This window comes from Alternaria ventricosa, assembly GCF_023758065.1.
Source record: "Alternaria ventricosa strain BMP 2768 chromosome Unknown scaffold_13, whole genome shotgun sequence".
Taxonomy (NCBI): Eukaryota; Fungi; Ascomycota; class Dothideomycetes; order Pleosporales; family Pleosporaceae; genus Alternaria; species Alternaria ventricosa.
The window spans coordinates 973,816-988,417 of record NW_026055693.1 but is presented as its reverse complement, the minus strand read 5'-3'; the positions used below and the strand labels follow the sequence as shown (position 1 = coordinate 988,417).

The window sequence follows — 14,602 nt, the reverse complement described above, 5'->3', positions numbered from 1 at the left end:
CAGCTCTATTCACATTCCAGCTGGTAGTTGTACAAGTGCCATTGCGTCCAATCGTTAAGAAAATATGTTATTGCTCCATATCCTAGGTTAACCCAATGTGAGCCGAGGCCTAGATGTGACGGTATCATCGCGCTAGATCAAAGCTTAGCAAACACGAAGATCATGACGGCTAAATCATGCCTTCTCCATCTGGTTCAGAACTGCGCGGGTGAACTCGTGGGTGGTGGTGTTGCCTCCCATGTCGCGTGTGCGAGCGGTACTAGATGATGTTAGTCATGTGTTGCTCTTCATTCGGAATTCGAACTTACCCGTCAGCAATAACCTTGTAGACGGACTGCGAGATGCGGTTGGCGTGGTCATCGAGACCAATGTGACGGAGCATCATGGCGGCGGACAGGATCAGAGCAGTGGGGTTGGCCTGGTCCTTGCCCTTGATGTCGAGACCGACGTGACGGCATCCAGGCTCGAAAACGGCGACGTTGCGGCCCATGTTGCAACCGGGGACGATACCAGGACCACCAACGAGACCAGCACCAATGTTGGAAAGGATACCTCCGTACAAGTTGGGCATGACCATGACGTCGAATTGCTGGGGCCTTGAGACACACTGCATGGAGGCGTTGTCGACAATCATGTCGTTGGTCTCGAGAGTGGGGTAGTCCTCACCAACCCTCTTGACGGTGTTGCGGAACAGACCATCGGCAAGCTTCATGATATTGGCCTTGTGGATGCAGGTAACCTTCTTGCGGTTGTTGGCGAGCGCAAAGGCGAACGCAAACTTGGCGATGCGCTCCGACTTCTCACGGGTGATGATCTTGAGCGACTCGACGACGCCGTTGACCGACTGGTGCTCGAGACCAGAGTATTCACCCTCGGTGTTCTCACGGATGATGCAGAAGTCGATGTCCTTGTGGCGCGTCTCGTAACCGGGGATGTTCTTGAGGAGGACGATGGAGGCGTAGATGTCGAGCTCTTGACGGAGAGCAACGTTGAAGGAACGGTGACCGGAGCGCTCGACGGGCGTGTGGAGGATACCCTTGAGACCGAGCTTGTTGCGCTTGAGCGAGGCAATGGATTCGCGGAGGAGCTCCTCGGAGTGGACGTTGCCAGAGTCGACACCGGAGACGTCGACCTGCTCCCACTCAATGGGAACGTTGTCCGCCTTGAAGATCTCCTTGACCGACTCGGAGACCTCAGCACCGATACCGTCACCTGCGCATGTTCAGAATCTATGTCCAATTATAGGCGGCTATCGCGCATACCAGGGATCAGGGTAACGGTGTATTTGCCGCCGAACTTAGTGGGCTTGAAGATGTCTTGGGTGACCGTAGCCATTGCTGTCGCCGCGTTAGTCTCTGCATTCTGAATATCTTTCACGTGGTCTTCGTACAGCGGGTAGCCATGGCGGGTGCCCATCGAGAGGCAGGCTTCGCGCCCCGCAGGAGCGTCTGCACAGGCGCATTAGCACTCGGATTTCCACCGCGCCCGCCAATTGCGGGCGCATAGTCTTGCTCTTACCTGCGCTGTTCTTTGAGAGGTCCTCGACAACATGGTGGAGTTGCGGCGTTGGGCTGGTGGTGAGGGATTTGAGGTTGAGAGAAACAAGCTGAAGCTGCCGTCCCCCGAAAATGCATCCGAACCGAAGGAAGAAACCGCGCTTGGCGAATGACCACATCCGTCCTTCCGCCGCGGCTCGCTCTCTTTATTATCTCCGACGCAGGGCAACGATGTCTTTCACTCGTCCCAATCATTGTTTCTTCTCGTTTTCGCAGCTTTTCTTCTCCGGATGATTCTTTCCGTTTTCACACTCACCGCGCCTGCCTATTTCATCACGACTCCATTTGCATGTGATCGCACGGGCTCGCATAGCACAAGGTCTCATCCTATAGCAGAATTCATCTGATAAACAGCCATGGAGGAGCTCATGTTCAACGGATCAGTAGATCTTTATTATCGACCCAGCAGCGAGCAATTGCTCCGTGGACTTCATCTTCTCCCAGCGTGCCAAATGCCCTAGTCATATCATGCCAAAGGGTTGGCAGAACTATCATGTCTTGAATGAGGAAATTTCAGTCGGCTATGGGAGCTCACCATGAGAGCAGAGGAGAGCATCATGTGTGGTCGCTCCAGCAACCTATATAGCATGTGAGCCCTTGAAGGTGTGCTGGTCCGCAAAGCAGTCTAAGTGCGGTATGTCTTATTTAATTGGGTATATGAGCGCTCTCGGAGTGACTCTCACTTGAGCTTTGGTAGACGTGGCAGCCTCTGGCATTGCAGCGTTTCTCTAGCATGTGTTACCCACCTGACCACCTTCACCTTCACATCACTGTTCTGCCGGCTTCGTCAGGTCTCCTAGTCTATAAGACGAGCCCTCTTTCTCCCTGTTCACTTCTTCCCATCTCACATATCGTCTACTATCTTCGACATCATATCGCGCTCACATCTCCGGTATCATAGTATCATTGGTGATCCACAAAGAACACACGACAACCGAAGCTCCAAAGCGCGTCAGGCAGCGGCGAAAGGGCGCATACCGCCAGGTATCCTCGACCTTCCGCGCTGTCAGTACTACTCATATGAGACTCTGTCGGCGAGCATCGATCCAGTTTGCCGCACAGACACGTCTTCTGCCAATTCACACGAATGCACTCAACTAGCTCGCGTCAGATATAGTACGATAACGACCCCCGCACTACTCGATTGAGCAGCCCCTTCGCATTGATCACCGATTTACTCTGGGCTCACGCGAGGGAAATCACCGCCTCTTCACCAAAAACGTCTCAACCACTTTAAATCCACATCTTACAACAACCTTCTCAAATATGAGAGTGATTGAGAAGGACACCGACAGAAAGGCCCAAGTCAACATTTTTGTCAAGGGTCAAGTTCAGGCGCTTGAAGAATACGGAGAGTATGTGGACCCAAGAGACAACGCGATTTGCTGCTATGTACCCATCGATGAGGGCCATCAGCCTAAAGTGGGCGGCAGGTTCTCCGGCAAGGTAACTATCACTTACATAAACACATAAGAACTTTCTAACGAAACCAAAGACTCTGGCTGTAGCCTACGACACGTTCGTGGACGGGATACTCCGTAAAGCCGGCTCGCATGTGGCTAAGTCAGTGATCCTACACAACCGGAAACTGGACACCGAAACCTTTCTATGCAAGACCAGCAAAGGCATCATCGATACTGACATTACGGTGGCTCCACTCGAGCACGCTGTTACGATTCAAGACGACGCCCCAGAGACCATCGGAACCATCGAGCTGCGACTGTACATCACCCGCCAACTGGGAGACTGGCACGAAATTGGCAAAGTAAAGAAGTACTACACCCATGGAAGTGATATGAAAGACAGGGATACGGGCGGCACCGAGCAGAAAGTTGGCTACAACCGCATAGCTCCCATTTTCAGGATGTCCTTCGAGAAGGACACTACTCCACTGGAGGATAATCAACCGAAAATCTATCAGCGTAGGGCGGATGCAAAACGCCCAGGTACAGAGCCATGGGCTATATTTCGATTCCACTATCGAACGGAAGGTTAGGTTGCTAGACTGGATTTTGGCTGTCAGGCTGACGTGATGTCTTAGCTGAAATTCTCGAGGAGAACATGTCAATGAGTTTTGACCCTGACGACAAAGATATAGGCGAAGCACATACTCTAGTGCTGGAACCTCTTCCTCCTCTTACCGTAGGCGCAAACCCCTTATCGAAGAATGACGGAGATGCCTCGTCACGATCCGAATCGCCAATGCTTCCCACCACGCCAGCGAAAAGCGCACAGTCAGCCCCAAAGGTGAGAGAAAGGTTTCCATAACTTTACCTTCCCCACCGCCCCCATCTTTGGAACACCTTGACTCCTGACTCAGCCTGACTGTTGCCTACTTCTAACACCTACCTATAGATCTCCAGCCCCATTAAGAAGAAACCTGGACCCAAATCAAAGACCCCCGAAGCAACTACGATGGTATCTCCTGGAGCACAAGCGCAGATTACCAATGGAGATACTGATAACAGCACGTCTACCTCTCATACCGGTAGCGGTGGTGAGAAAGTTACAGAAAAGATCGCCGCCGCGCCTTCTGTACCGACGGCCGATATGACTGCCAAAGTACCCTGCCTTGCAGAATCAAGCACCAAGCCCGCAAATGCGCACGCAGAGAAATCTGTAGCCGTACTTAAGGCGACTACAAAACAGCCTCCTCCGTCGCCACTTGCCCCAGCAAAGGAGGCCGCGAAACCAGCACCTGTCACTACCAACGGTCAGAAGAAGTCAGATACGCCCCCCGTGGCAGTCGTACCAGGCAAACGTTCATCTACCACCACCAACGGTGTGACACCGGATCCAAAGCGCGCGAAGCCCTTACCTACGCCTACGTCTGTGCCACCTTCCACCCTGCCTACAGCTCCGCGTTCATCAACACCTAAGACGCTCTCCGTCGAACGCCAGCTCGCAGACCAGCGAAAGAAGCTCGACGACATGCGCAAGAGGCGTGCGGAGACCGCTAAGAAGCAGGCAGAAATCGATGAGCAGATGGGCCCATACAAGCAACGTATGGCTGAGGAGCTGGATCGTCTCAACCGAGAGATGAAGGAAGAAGAGAGTGCGTACACTGAGGAGGCGGAGCACTACAACGCTAGCGTTGAGATCCTGCAGGACTTCAAAAAGGCGGATGATGGCAATTAGTTTGGATTGGAGTGTGGAAACGGGCCAAAAGTGTGTTGGAAGGAGTATGGCGTTGATGCGATATGATGAGGTGGGGAGGAAGTCAAGATTTTTTATGCGCTGGATGATTGGAACATGGCTCAGCCAGGCGACTACCGTGGTATTCTGCAGGAGTTATCTTGCGAGAAATACGATGAGGCCTGGAGGTATTCGGAGTTGATATGACGTTCAATCGGTGAGCAACGTCTCAGCCAGGCGACTACCAAGGTGTTCTGCAGGAGTTATGGAGGGAAAAATATGGTGAGGCCTGGAGGTAGTCGGGGTTGATCTGATGTGCGATCGGTCAACGATGGCTCAGCCTGGCGACTACCCATGGTATTCTGCAGGAGTCATGGGGGAAAGGCGTAGTCACTGTTTAACCCGGCTCAAGGGTTTCGATACTGAAAGTCTTGTATGTGGCTAAGCTTGCAATTTATTTGGGTTGGATAGACTCTTTGCACTATACGTGCTCATTGCCCCGGTGTTCTCTCTCTGGCTACCCTCATATTGGCCTTGATCCGCTCTAGTAGCTCAGCAGTCGTTGCGACAGGGGAGGGATGTAAATTTCTCTGATGCGGCGTTAGCATCAAGAAGACCAACGGCCTGTACCTCAGTGTGAAGAAGGCAACTCATCGCTGGAAGGTAGCCAAAGCTATCATGCGTCCTTCGTCACACCGAGGCTTTAGAGAACTTACGTGCTTGAGCCAGGTAACGCATTGATCATGTGTCCATGTTTCTGGGTCTGAAATCATTGTCAGCAAACCTGGACTTGAGAGATGCTTTGCCAATGAAGAGGTTCATAATGACGTACCGCCAGTAGGGTCTTGACTAGGGAAGATATCTTGTCCCCAGATGCTCCATGCTGCTACACCAGCGACGACTGCGGCAAAAGCGAAGAACGGGCCCTACGTAACCTTAGCATATGTTGGCAGTGGCATGGAGAAGGCCCACTATGTAAAGTAGATGCCAGGAGAGCCATGAGTAACCTACACGTTGTTGGACCGCGCGATCGATGGGGGTCGGCATGCTGAAGGGTGGAAGTTGGCCGTGTGTGCGTGTGTGGAGAGAGATCCAAGGGGTTCTGAGCGAGACGAGGAGCGGGATGAACTTTGGATAAGAATTGCAGCAGTTATAGGGTTGTAGGCAGCACTGTTTCATGCGACGCAGCCATGGCGTTCCTGGTTTACGCCACACTCGTCGTCACCCCACCAGGCCCGAAGCAGCAACGCTTGCGGGCAGCCCCTTCGCAGCCCGTGCGTTTCAAGCGAGTCCACAGCATTTTTGGCCTGTGCCTAGGCGTCTCCGAACTTCACGATCCCGAACTCCAACGACCCGTCCACACACAAATCGTCAAGATGCCTTCCGAAGTTTCCGACATCAAGCAGTTCATCGAGATCTGCAGGCGCAAGGATGCCAAGTGTACGTCTACCATTTCCGCCGGGGGAAAGTTGCGGTCGCAGTAGGAGGAGGGATTGTGCACGATGAAGGCGAGCCGCAGAGACCTGCGACGATCGAGGCAGCGAACATGATGAGAGCACTGGACTGACATTATCGCAGCCGCCCGCATAAAGAAGAACAAGAAGGTCAACAACATCAAGTTCAAGGTCCGATGCTCAACAAACGTCTACACCCTCGTTCTTAAGGACACCGACAAGGCCGAGAAGCTCAAGCAGAGTCTGCCCCCGGGTACGCACATCCCAAATACTTCAGCGCCAATGACACGAATCTAACAACCGCAGGTCTTACCATCACCGACGTTGGCAAGAAGAACCCCAAGGGCAAGCACGCATAAACGGATCGAACGCATGAGGGACTGAGGACAGAAGTGTGCAAGGACATCAACGCACGATGCGCACGAAGCACGAAGGCATGGGCGGACGGCGTCTCAACGGATAAATTTTGTTCAATGGCATCACGGAACCCTTCACACTGGGTTACCACCAGGAATGAAAAAAGTCAAACTTCATTCCGAACACCACAGCCTGTTTCCGACGTGCACCAAGAATCATCATGTATCATGGTCAATTTTGCTGAACAGCTAGTTACAGAGTCACTACCGATAGGGCTACTAATACAGCGATTGCTTCGGCTTCTGCCCTCGCTTCACGTTGAATTTGTACTGATCCTTGCGGTCCAGATACACGACCTTGCTATCCAAACCCGCCGCGTGCACCGCCTTCTTGAAATCGTCCAGCGGGCTCAGGAACACGTCATAATCGTCATAATGGATTGGAATCGTCAGGTCGGGATTGATGAGCTGCATGAGCTGTACACCCTGCTCGGCATCCATTGTGACCATCAGCAACGGCATTTTAGGCCCGGGGATCGTGGTGCCTCCCAAGTGGACCAGCATCAAGTCGATGTTCTGGTCCTTGTATCGCTCAGGGATCTCCTTGAGCTCGTCCACCATCAGTGTGTCGCCCGAGATATAGATCCTGTATCCGTTCTCGAAATCGCTGCCGTCGCTAGAAGAACCGTTTGAGTACCCCAGCTCGACCATCCAGCCATTCGTAGGGGGTACCGCGCCGAGGATGTCGTTCGCGACATTCAGTGGACCTGGGGGTACATGCTTGCCCGGCACACCTGTGACTTTAATGCTAGGCTTCGGACCGCTTTTGTTCGGCTGGTCTGACTGGGATACGTCCAGGAGCAAGCTGTTCCAGAAGTCGAGCGCATGCACATTCTTGAACGACTCTTCGCCTTTGCCTGTCAAGCATTCCTTGGCATGTGGTGTAGTGATGATCGGGAGACCTTTTGACAGTTTCTCCTCTACTTCTCGGTCGAAGTGATCTTCATGGTAATGCGACAGCAAGATCACATCGATTCTCGGTAGCTCTTCCAGATCGATGGCGGGATTGGTCTGCCTCGTCGCACCAACGCCTGGTCCCAGGTGAACATGATCGCCAGCATGTAGGAAGTTGGGATCAGTGAGGATGCGGATGCCCTCCCACTCTAGGATTGTGGTGGCAGTTCCAACGAAGAAGAGGGAGGCATTCGTTGAAGCGTCTGGGGCATTCTGAGGATGGATCTTGGTTTCTTTGGCGTCCCGTAGAGAGGTAGGAACATCGGTGTCGAGTTTCGTAGGTGGACCCGAGCCGTCTGGTGTGATTTGAATGCGCTTCATGCTTGCGCCTGACATTGCGTTTCGCTGGGTGAGATGGTTATGGTAGAGGAAGAATCGCAACGCTTGGTCTTGGTCTTCCGTAGATGCAGTCTCGATTGTGGTTTCTCGATACTAGTAGAGTCTGACCTATTTACGGGCGGCGAAGGTGTGCGAGAGATACGAAAGCAGCGGTGTAGTGGTAGACAGGAAAAGAGAGCAAAGAATAGGAAGCGCACTTCGTCCTTGGTGTAGCAAGCCATCACGTAACGCGTAAATAGCAATGACGACAAGACGCGGTAATCGTAGAAATACTGCAGGGTGGGCGGTGATCATAAGAACAATACTCGAGTACTTCTGAAAAATACATTGCCGCATCGCAGCTGCTGTTGATATGCCTCATCGTGCTGAGATATATTTGGTTGCCGAAGGAGGCTATACTGTGCCTGAGTACGCGTGTCTTATCTGTACCACAAGGAAGAGCGATGCTTGCGAGTCGCATCGAGGCTGAGGTTTGAAGGTGGAGCTTCCCCGTTGAACTCCGCTGCGGCTGATGTTTCCTGAGATGCGGGACCCCTGTCTAGCCAAGCTATCTGCATCGGGGATGAGCAATGAACACCTGGCGAGTCAGACAGAGGGCGCTTTGAGCATTGCTTCCCAAGTCGACTGGAGTCGGGAGCAAGATGTCAAGTTATCAGACTTCGCAAGGGTGAAATACACTCGCTCCGCCTGGTCTATTGTTTAATCAGCACTACGCGTCGCGCCGCCTCATGAACTCGACACGCGACCCGTTCAACCTCCGCAGCAAAACAGCATTCAAGACACCCTCCGCCTTCGCCGTCCTCCAGAACGCCGCCAACAAGAAAGCCTCGCAAGCCGTCGAATCGACCAAGCAGGCAGTCGAGGCCACGAAACAGGCGATCCAGGACTCAGATATGTCCTTCGCCATCCCGCGCAACGTACCCAATTTCGAGAGCGCGCAACGAAAGTTTGAAGATAATGTTTGGAACAAACTACCGGGGAACGAAAAGGGCTTGCCAATGTATAAGGACAAGCCTTCGGGGAAAAGCTATGGATATGGCGGTGGTGCGAGGGGCAGGAAAGGCTTCCTGCGGAGTAAGAGGGGCATGTCGCTGATAGCACTGGTAGTGCTGGGGCTGTTCTACTGGTTTGGATGGTCTAGTGGTGGCACAAATGTGGGCACAGTACAAGACGAGAAGGACAGGGGCAAGAGCTTGTTGTCAAACATAGGCGGAAGTGCTGCCGGAAAGAAGAGCAAAGTCGACTGGGAGAAGCGGAGACAAGCGGTCAAGGACGCCTTCCTACTGAGTTGGAACGCGTACGAGGAGCATGGCTGGGGTTACGACGAGTACCACCCCGTCTCGAAGAAGGGTCGATACATGGCCGAGCCCAACGGTCTGGGCTGGATCATCGTGGACGCGCTCGATACGCTCATGATCATGAACCTCACCAAAGAACTCACCCACGCGCGGCAATGGATCTCGACGAGTCTTGATTACGACAAGAAGCAGGATGTGAACACTTTCGAAACAACTATACGCATGCTTGGTGGTCTGCTGTCTGCGCACTACTTGCAAGAGACACTTCCGGGCCTGAAGCCGGAGAACTCGAATGAGGAGGATCTTTTCCTGGAGAAAGCCACCGACCTGGCTGATCGTCTCATGGGCGCGTACGAGTCACCTTCGGGTGTGCCATGGGCCAGTGTGATCCTCAGAGACGCCAAAGGCGAAGCCTCGCACGCCGACGGCGGTGCGTCCTCTACAGCAGAAGCCACCACTCTTCAACTCGAGATGAAGTACCTAGCGTTCCTTACCGGTGAGGCACACTACTGGGATGTGGCCGAGAAAGTAATGAAAGTCGTGGACGACAACGGCGCCAAAGACGGTCTCCTCCCCATCTTCATCTACGCAGACAAAGGCACCTTCCGCGGAAGCGAGATTCGATGGGGCAGCCGTGGAGACAGTTACTACGAATACCTCATCAAGCAGTACCTGCAGACGCAGAAGCAAGAGCCAGTCTACCAAGAGATGTGGAACGAGTCGCTCAACGGCGCAAAGAAGCATCTCCTCACATACACGAAGAACAGCCACTTCACCGTCCTAGCAGAGCGACCAAGCGGTATCGAAGGCAAACTGCATCCCAAGATGGACCACCTCGTCTGTTTCCTTCCCGGTACCATTGCTCTCGCAGCAACCGGCGGCATCCCTCTCGCTGACGCACGCAAACTACCCACTTGGGGCAAGGCACAAGAAGAAGACATAACCCTCGCCCGCGAACTCACAAAGACATGCATGGGCATGTACAAAGTAACCGCCACAGGCCTCGCCCCTGAAATCGCCTACTTCCAGCTCGACGACCCGCCCAAGATGTACCGCACCGAGATCCTAGCATCTAAATCCGAGCTCGACACCAGTGTCCCCGATGGCGAAGGCTGGAAGAGCGATTTCGACCTCAAGCCAGCTGATACGCATAATCTCCAGCGACCGGAAACAGTAGAGTCGCTCCTGTACATGTGGCGCATAACCGGGGATGACATCTACCGCGAATGGGGCTGGGATATGTTTGAAGCTTTTGTCAAACACACCATTGTAGAGGATAACGGCGGGTTCTCTAGTATCGGTGATGTGACGAAGGTACCTCCTCCGTCGCGAGACAACATGGAGAGTTTCTGGCTTGTAAGTTCCTTTTCCCCTTCGTTCCCACATTTCCAAAGATGTTGAATTGCTTTACTAACACATCATGCAGGCCGAGACACTCAAATACATGTACCTCCTCTTCTCCCCCGACGATCTCCTCCCTCTCGATCAAATCGTCCTGAATACTGAGGCGCATCCGTTACCTCGCTTCGACGCAAGCAAGAAGAGGTTTAAGACAGGCTGGGAACGCATACCGCGGGATGATAACGGTAATCTTGTGCCCAAGGGCGAAGCTAAGCCGGTGGAAACCAAGGCAGAAGACAAGACGACTTAGACCTATTGATTGGACTAGAGCACTTTATGGGATTTGTAGAGCACGCACCTATCTTTCTGTGGGGTCTAGAACCTGGAAGCAAGCGTCTGGATACGTTTGTACATGCATGAGTGGCGCTATCACGTTGGTTAGTGGTATCTGTCGTAGACTAGACATGCACATAGGCTCGAATGCGCATATATTCCTGGCTCGATTCGCGGTTTAGAGATGGTATGATGCGCATTCCATTAATACTATCAACTCCAGTGCTGATGCCAACAATTCGTATATTTGCGTAAACATAAAACACGTAAATCGTAATTCATGAGCCCAGTCAGTCCATCTCCCGAGTGAGGGGTATCCTACGCTCGCTCACGTATATATAAATGTGGATGCGGTGTATGCTGTGCTACGTTCACAGAGGGGAACAGGCCGTGTTCTTCATCTCCATCTCCATTGCATAGGGCCCGGTCAGGAATTCCTTCGATATAGATCATAGAGGGTACTAACGCTCCTGTGACTGTTCGTCGCCTATTCGTGGCGGGCTCTTGGAGTGGGCGGAGGGATTCCTAAACGGCGAGTGGCTTCCTCTGCACAGATGTTAGCTTCTTCTTTGTAATCGTACTCAAGCATGAGAAACTTACGAGCGTCTCCGCTTGCCCTCGTCTCTCCTCTCCTCGATGACTTTGAGCATAGTTCTCCGGCCATCCTTCGCGTTGATGTGTGCATCCCGCATGCTCATGCTAACCTTCTTGCTCGCATCGGCCCGAAGCAGCCTCTTAAGCAGTAAATGCCGCATGAGCACACAAACGAAGACGCCGCAGTCGCTGCCGTTCTCTTGCTGCGGACTATCATTCATAGGGATAAACCGCAGTCGTTTGCCCAACAGTTGTTCCAGCTTCATAGTCGTACTCCGTGCTTCCCGCTCGTTGGACTGGGTCATGGAGTCGTAGTGGAAGGACACGCCGTCGATGATGGAAACGAGAAGGAGGGACCAATGCGAGCCGCCTTCGGCTTGTGTGACGTCGGTGTTGTCGTTTATCGGCAGGAAGACGTGGGTGGTGTGGCTGAAGTTGGGGAGGACTTCTTTGAGGGAGAGGGGCTCGGCGCTTTGCATGAGCATGTAGGACATGGAGGGGCGGAGGAGGACGATGGAGGCTTTGGGGAAGGCGTTGAGCTCTTCGCGTTCGAGGTATTCTTGCCAGAAGGCGATTGCCTGTTGGTGCGTTAGCCGTGACTGTGGTGTACTGGGGGGAAGTGGTATGCGCACATTGTCGGTCAGCCAGTCATTAGACTTGATACTGTCCAAATCGGCTCGCGTCACTGTAGTCGTCAGTATGGTCGTTGATTAGTCAAAAGCGCATGGAGCGCAAGTCAAGGAATAGGCGACGCGTACACACCCCTCACGTCGTGATCTACTCTCAGTCAGTAATCACCCTCTTACACTCTCTCGATGCAGACTCACATGAAAGATAGGCCTCATCCGGACTAGGATCGCCCAAGTGGCGCCTCGCCTTGTCGCGAATCCTCGAAAACGATCCAGGCATGTTGCACCCAGTTGCGATGTGACTCTACCAAGGGATCGTGTGGCACCGGTGTGCCAGTTATTCTGTGCGAGGCGGTAACTACCGAGGGACTAATCAAGGGTTTGGGCCTCGTGGGTATGCGGAAGGGTAGGGATATCGGGTGTCTGTCTCGTTGCACTGCTGGGTAGACGCGCGCTCGAATGATGCAGATGCAGGTGGGTTCTGCGGGTGAAAAGCAGGGATGACGTATGCGTATGGGGCTAGACTGCGTGGGGGTGTCGAGGAAATAGTTCTGGCCGCCTCGGCACTTATACTCCTGGGGCACCAACACCTTTAACGCGAGATATTGCCGTTGCAAGTTCCGCGTTTCCGATGTTGTGATCGTCTTCTTCGTTTCAAGCACGTGGTCTTGCTGTCGGACGTTTGAGTTGTAACAGTCGCGTCTAAGTATAGGACAAAGCAAAAGCGGAGATGTAATCTGTGTTCGTTTTGTTCAGCGTCACACTGTTCACAATTCCTTCATGTAGATGTAAAGGGTCAAATTTGGGCGGGTTGTAACCATGGTGGCAATCATTCAAACTTTTGCGATTTTTACATGGTGTACGCTTGAACCTTGGTTGGCACACCTTCCTAAGGCAGTTGTCCAACTATCTTGGCACCATTTGCCTGATCTTTCTTTCCGAACTGCTCTGGCCTCTCTACCTTGAACAGCCAGCTCTGCTTGTCTTCGATCTTTCCTTGTTGAATACCCTTCAAGGTCGAGAGGAGCTTCTTGCATGCTGGGCCTGGTTCTTGCTGTGCCTCTGCGTATGTGAACTTGTCGTTCTTGGAAGGCAGGGTGATGGATTTGATAGGCACAAGAGCCGCCGCGGTTCCAGCAGCAAGGACCTCATCGAAGGACTTGAGTTCGTCATAGGCGATCTGAAATTGTTAGCTCACCCTACGCATTGACAGAACGCGTGCAGTACCTCTCGAGACTCAGCATCCCAGCCGAAAGATTCGGCGATTCTGAGAACGCTGTCGCCTGTGACACTCTGAATGACGTTCTTGCTGTTGGATGCGACAAGTTTGACCTTGTCACCATCCTTCTTTACGCCAATGAAGGCAGATGTCGAGAACTCATCAACAACGCTCCTAGTCTTGCTGTCCAAATGCAGGGTAATACCATAGCCTGCCTTGTAGGCCTTCTCGCTATGCCGTAATACTGGAGCGTAGTTACCGCCAACCTTTGCTGATCCAGTGCCCTCTGGCGCGGCGCGGTCAAAGTCCTCAAGAATAACAGCATCTACTGGGTTGGAGCCGTGGTAGACACCAGTTGGGATGCAGTAGACTACGAAGGTGTATTCCTGGGGTGGGTTCAGGCCAAGCTGCGCCGAGCTACCGAAAAGGAGTGGTCGGATATACATCGCGGCGCCTGTTTCATGGGGTGGTACGTACGCCGCGTTCATTCCCACGGCCATACTGCAGCAGGCGAGGAAATGGTCTGTCGGCACCTCTGGGATGGAAATGAAAGATGCTGAGTGCTGCATCCTCTCGGCGTTCTTGTTGGGCCTGAAAATGTTGATAGTATTGTTAGGTGCACGGAAAGCCTTCATGCCCTCGTAGCACTGCATTCCGTAATTCAGGCCCGGTGCCATACCGTGGATTCGTAGGAATGGGTCTTCGACGAAGACTGGAGGGGTCCATTTTCCGGTCTCCTTAGAGTAGTGTGATTCGACATGGCCAGCGACTTTGCGAAGTTAGGAGATGTTCAAATGCGTTTTTTCTTATAGATGACTGTATGGTGGGGCTGAGAGTACACAACAGAAATAGACTCTGCCTCCTCGTCCATACTTGAACGCAGCCGCGCACTGAAGCCATCCGTGACAGGGGAAGCCTTACCTTCCCGAATCTTGAAGCCCACGTTGCTCCAGTCTGCGATTGAATTAGCGCGAGTCTTTGCGGTGTGTGGAACGTCCCGGCGACCGGGTTAGCAATTAACATACCAATGGTGTCGACTGGTGGAGGAGGAAAGTCTGACATGATTGTTTTATTCGAAGTGGTTTAGGGTGTCGTGTGCTGAAGTGCGAGTCAATATGCAGGTCAGTCAATTGGCGATTCCAAAGTTTTGAACGCTTTCGGAGGCTCAGTAAGCTCAGCCCTACTGCGATATCGGATGACGTAGCCCGGTAATATCCCTCGGCAGCCGTCGCAATGTATTAGAAGTCCGCCCGCCCCAAATCGTAGATTTCCCATCGCGGAGAGCTCTGACGATGTTGTTCCAATGCGAACTAGCTTCGATTGCGCAGATGTAC

The 14,602-nt window shown here is 52.9% G+C and overlaps 7 protein-coding genes across 7 annotated transcripts; 3 read left to right on the top strand and 4 right to left on the bottom strand.

The window, feature by feature from the left end:
* Window positions 1-174: 174 nt before the first annotated feature.
* Window positions 175-1,551, bottom strand: IDH1 (isocitrate dehydrogenase (NAD(+)) idh1; the record flags this gene model as incomplete). Its single annotated transcript, XM_049345462.1, has 5 exons — window positions 175-259; window positions 309-1,212; window positions 1,263-1,337; window positions 1,391-1,448; window positions 1,519-1,551. 5 exons carry the CDS (start codon window positions 1,549-1,551, stop codon window positions 175-177), a joined length of 1,155 nt encoding a protein of 384 aa, XP_049197692.1.
* Window positions 1,552-2,822: 1,271 nt separating this feature from the next.
* On the top strand, window positions 2,823-4,694 carry J4E93_007555 (uncharacterized protein; the record flags this gene model as incomplete). The annotated part of the gene is made up of 4 exons (XM_049345461.1): window positions 2,823-3,002; window positions 3,052-3,478; window positions 3,598-3,803; window positions 3,912-4,694. The coding sequence occupies 4 exons, from the start codon at window positions 2,823-2,825 to the stop codon at window positions 4,692-4,694; spliced, it is 1,596 nt and encodes a 531-aa protein (XP_049197691.1).
* A 1,373-nt stretch (window positions 4,695-6,067) lies between these two features.
* Window positions 6,068-6,504, top strand: RPL38 (60S ribosomal protein L38; the record flags this gene model as incomplete). The annotated part of the gene is made up of 3 exons (XM_049345460.1): window positions 6,068-6,131; window positions 6,270-6,398; window positions 6,452-6,504. 3 exons carry the CDS (start codon window positions 6,068-6,070, stop codon window positions 6,502-6,504), a joined length of 246 nt encoding a protein of 81 aa, XP_049197690.1.
* A 276-nt stretch (window positions 6,505-6,780) lies between these two features.
* J4E93_007553 (uncharacterized protein) lies at window positions 6,781-7,836 on the bottom strand (the record flags this gene model as incomplete). Its single annotated transcript, XM_049345459.1, has 1 exon — window positions 6,781-7,836. The coding sequence occupies one exon, from the start codon at window positions 7,834-7,836 to the stop codon at window positions 6,781-6,783; it is 1,056 nt and encodes a 351-aa protein (XP_049197689.1).
* A 746-nt stretch (window positions 7,837-8,582) lies between these two features.
* Window positions 8,583-10,803, top strand: J4E93_007552 (uncharacterized protein; the record flags this gene model as incomplete). Its single annotated transcript, XM_049345458.1, has 2 exons — window positions 8,583-10,508; window positions 10,579-10,803. 2 exons carry the CDS (start codon window positions 8,583-8,585, stop codon window positions 10,801-10,803), a joined length of 2,151 nt encoding a protein of 716 aa, XP_049197688.1.
* A 484-nt stretch (window positions 10,804-11,287) lies between these two features.
* Window positions 11,288-12,329, bottom strand: J4E93_007551 (uncharacterized protein; the record flags this gene model as incomplete). The annotated part of the gene is made up of 4 exons (XM_049345457.1): window positions 11,288-11,372; window positions 11,427-11,998; window positions 12,053-12,105; window positions 12,248-12,329. The coding sequence occupies 4 exons, from the start codon at window positions 12,327-12,329 to the stop codon at window positions 11,288-11,290; spliced, it is 792 nt and encodes a 263-aa protein (XP_049197687.1).
* A 609-nt stretch (window positions 12,330-12,938) lies between these two features.
* Window positions 12,939-14,330, bottom strand: J4E93_007550 (uncharacterized protein; the record flags this gene model as incomplete). Its single annotated transcript, XM_049345456.1, has 4 exons — window positions 12,939-13,229; window positions 13,277-14,037; window positions 14,190-14,222; window positions 14,294-14,330. 4 exons carry the CDS (start codon window positions 14,328-14,330, stop codon window positions 12,939-12,941), a joined length of 1,122 nt encoding a protein of 373 aa, XP_049197686.1.
* Window positions 14,331-14,602: the final 272 nt, after the last annotated feature.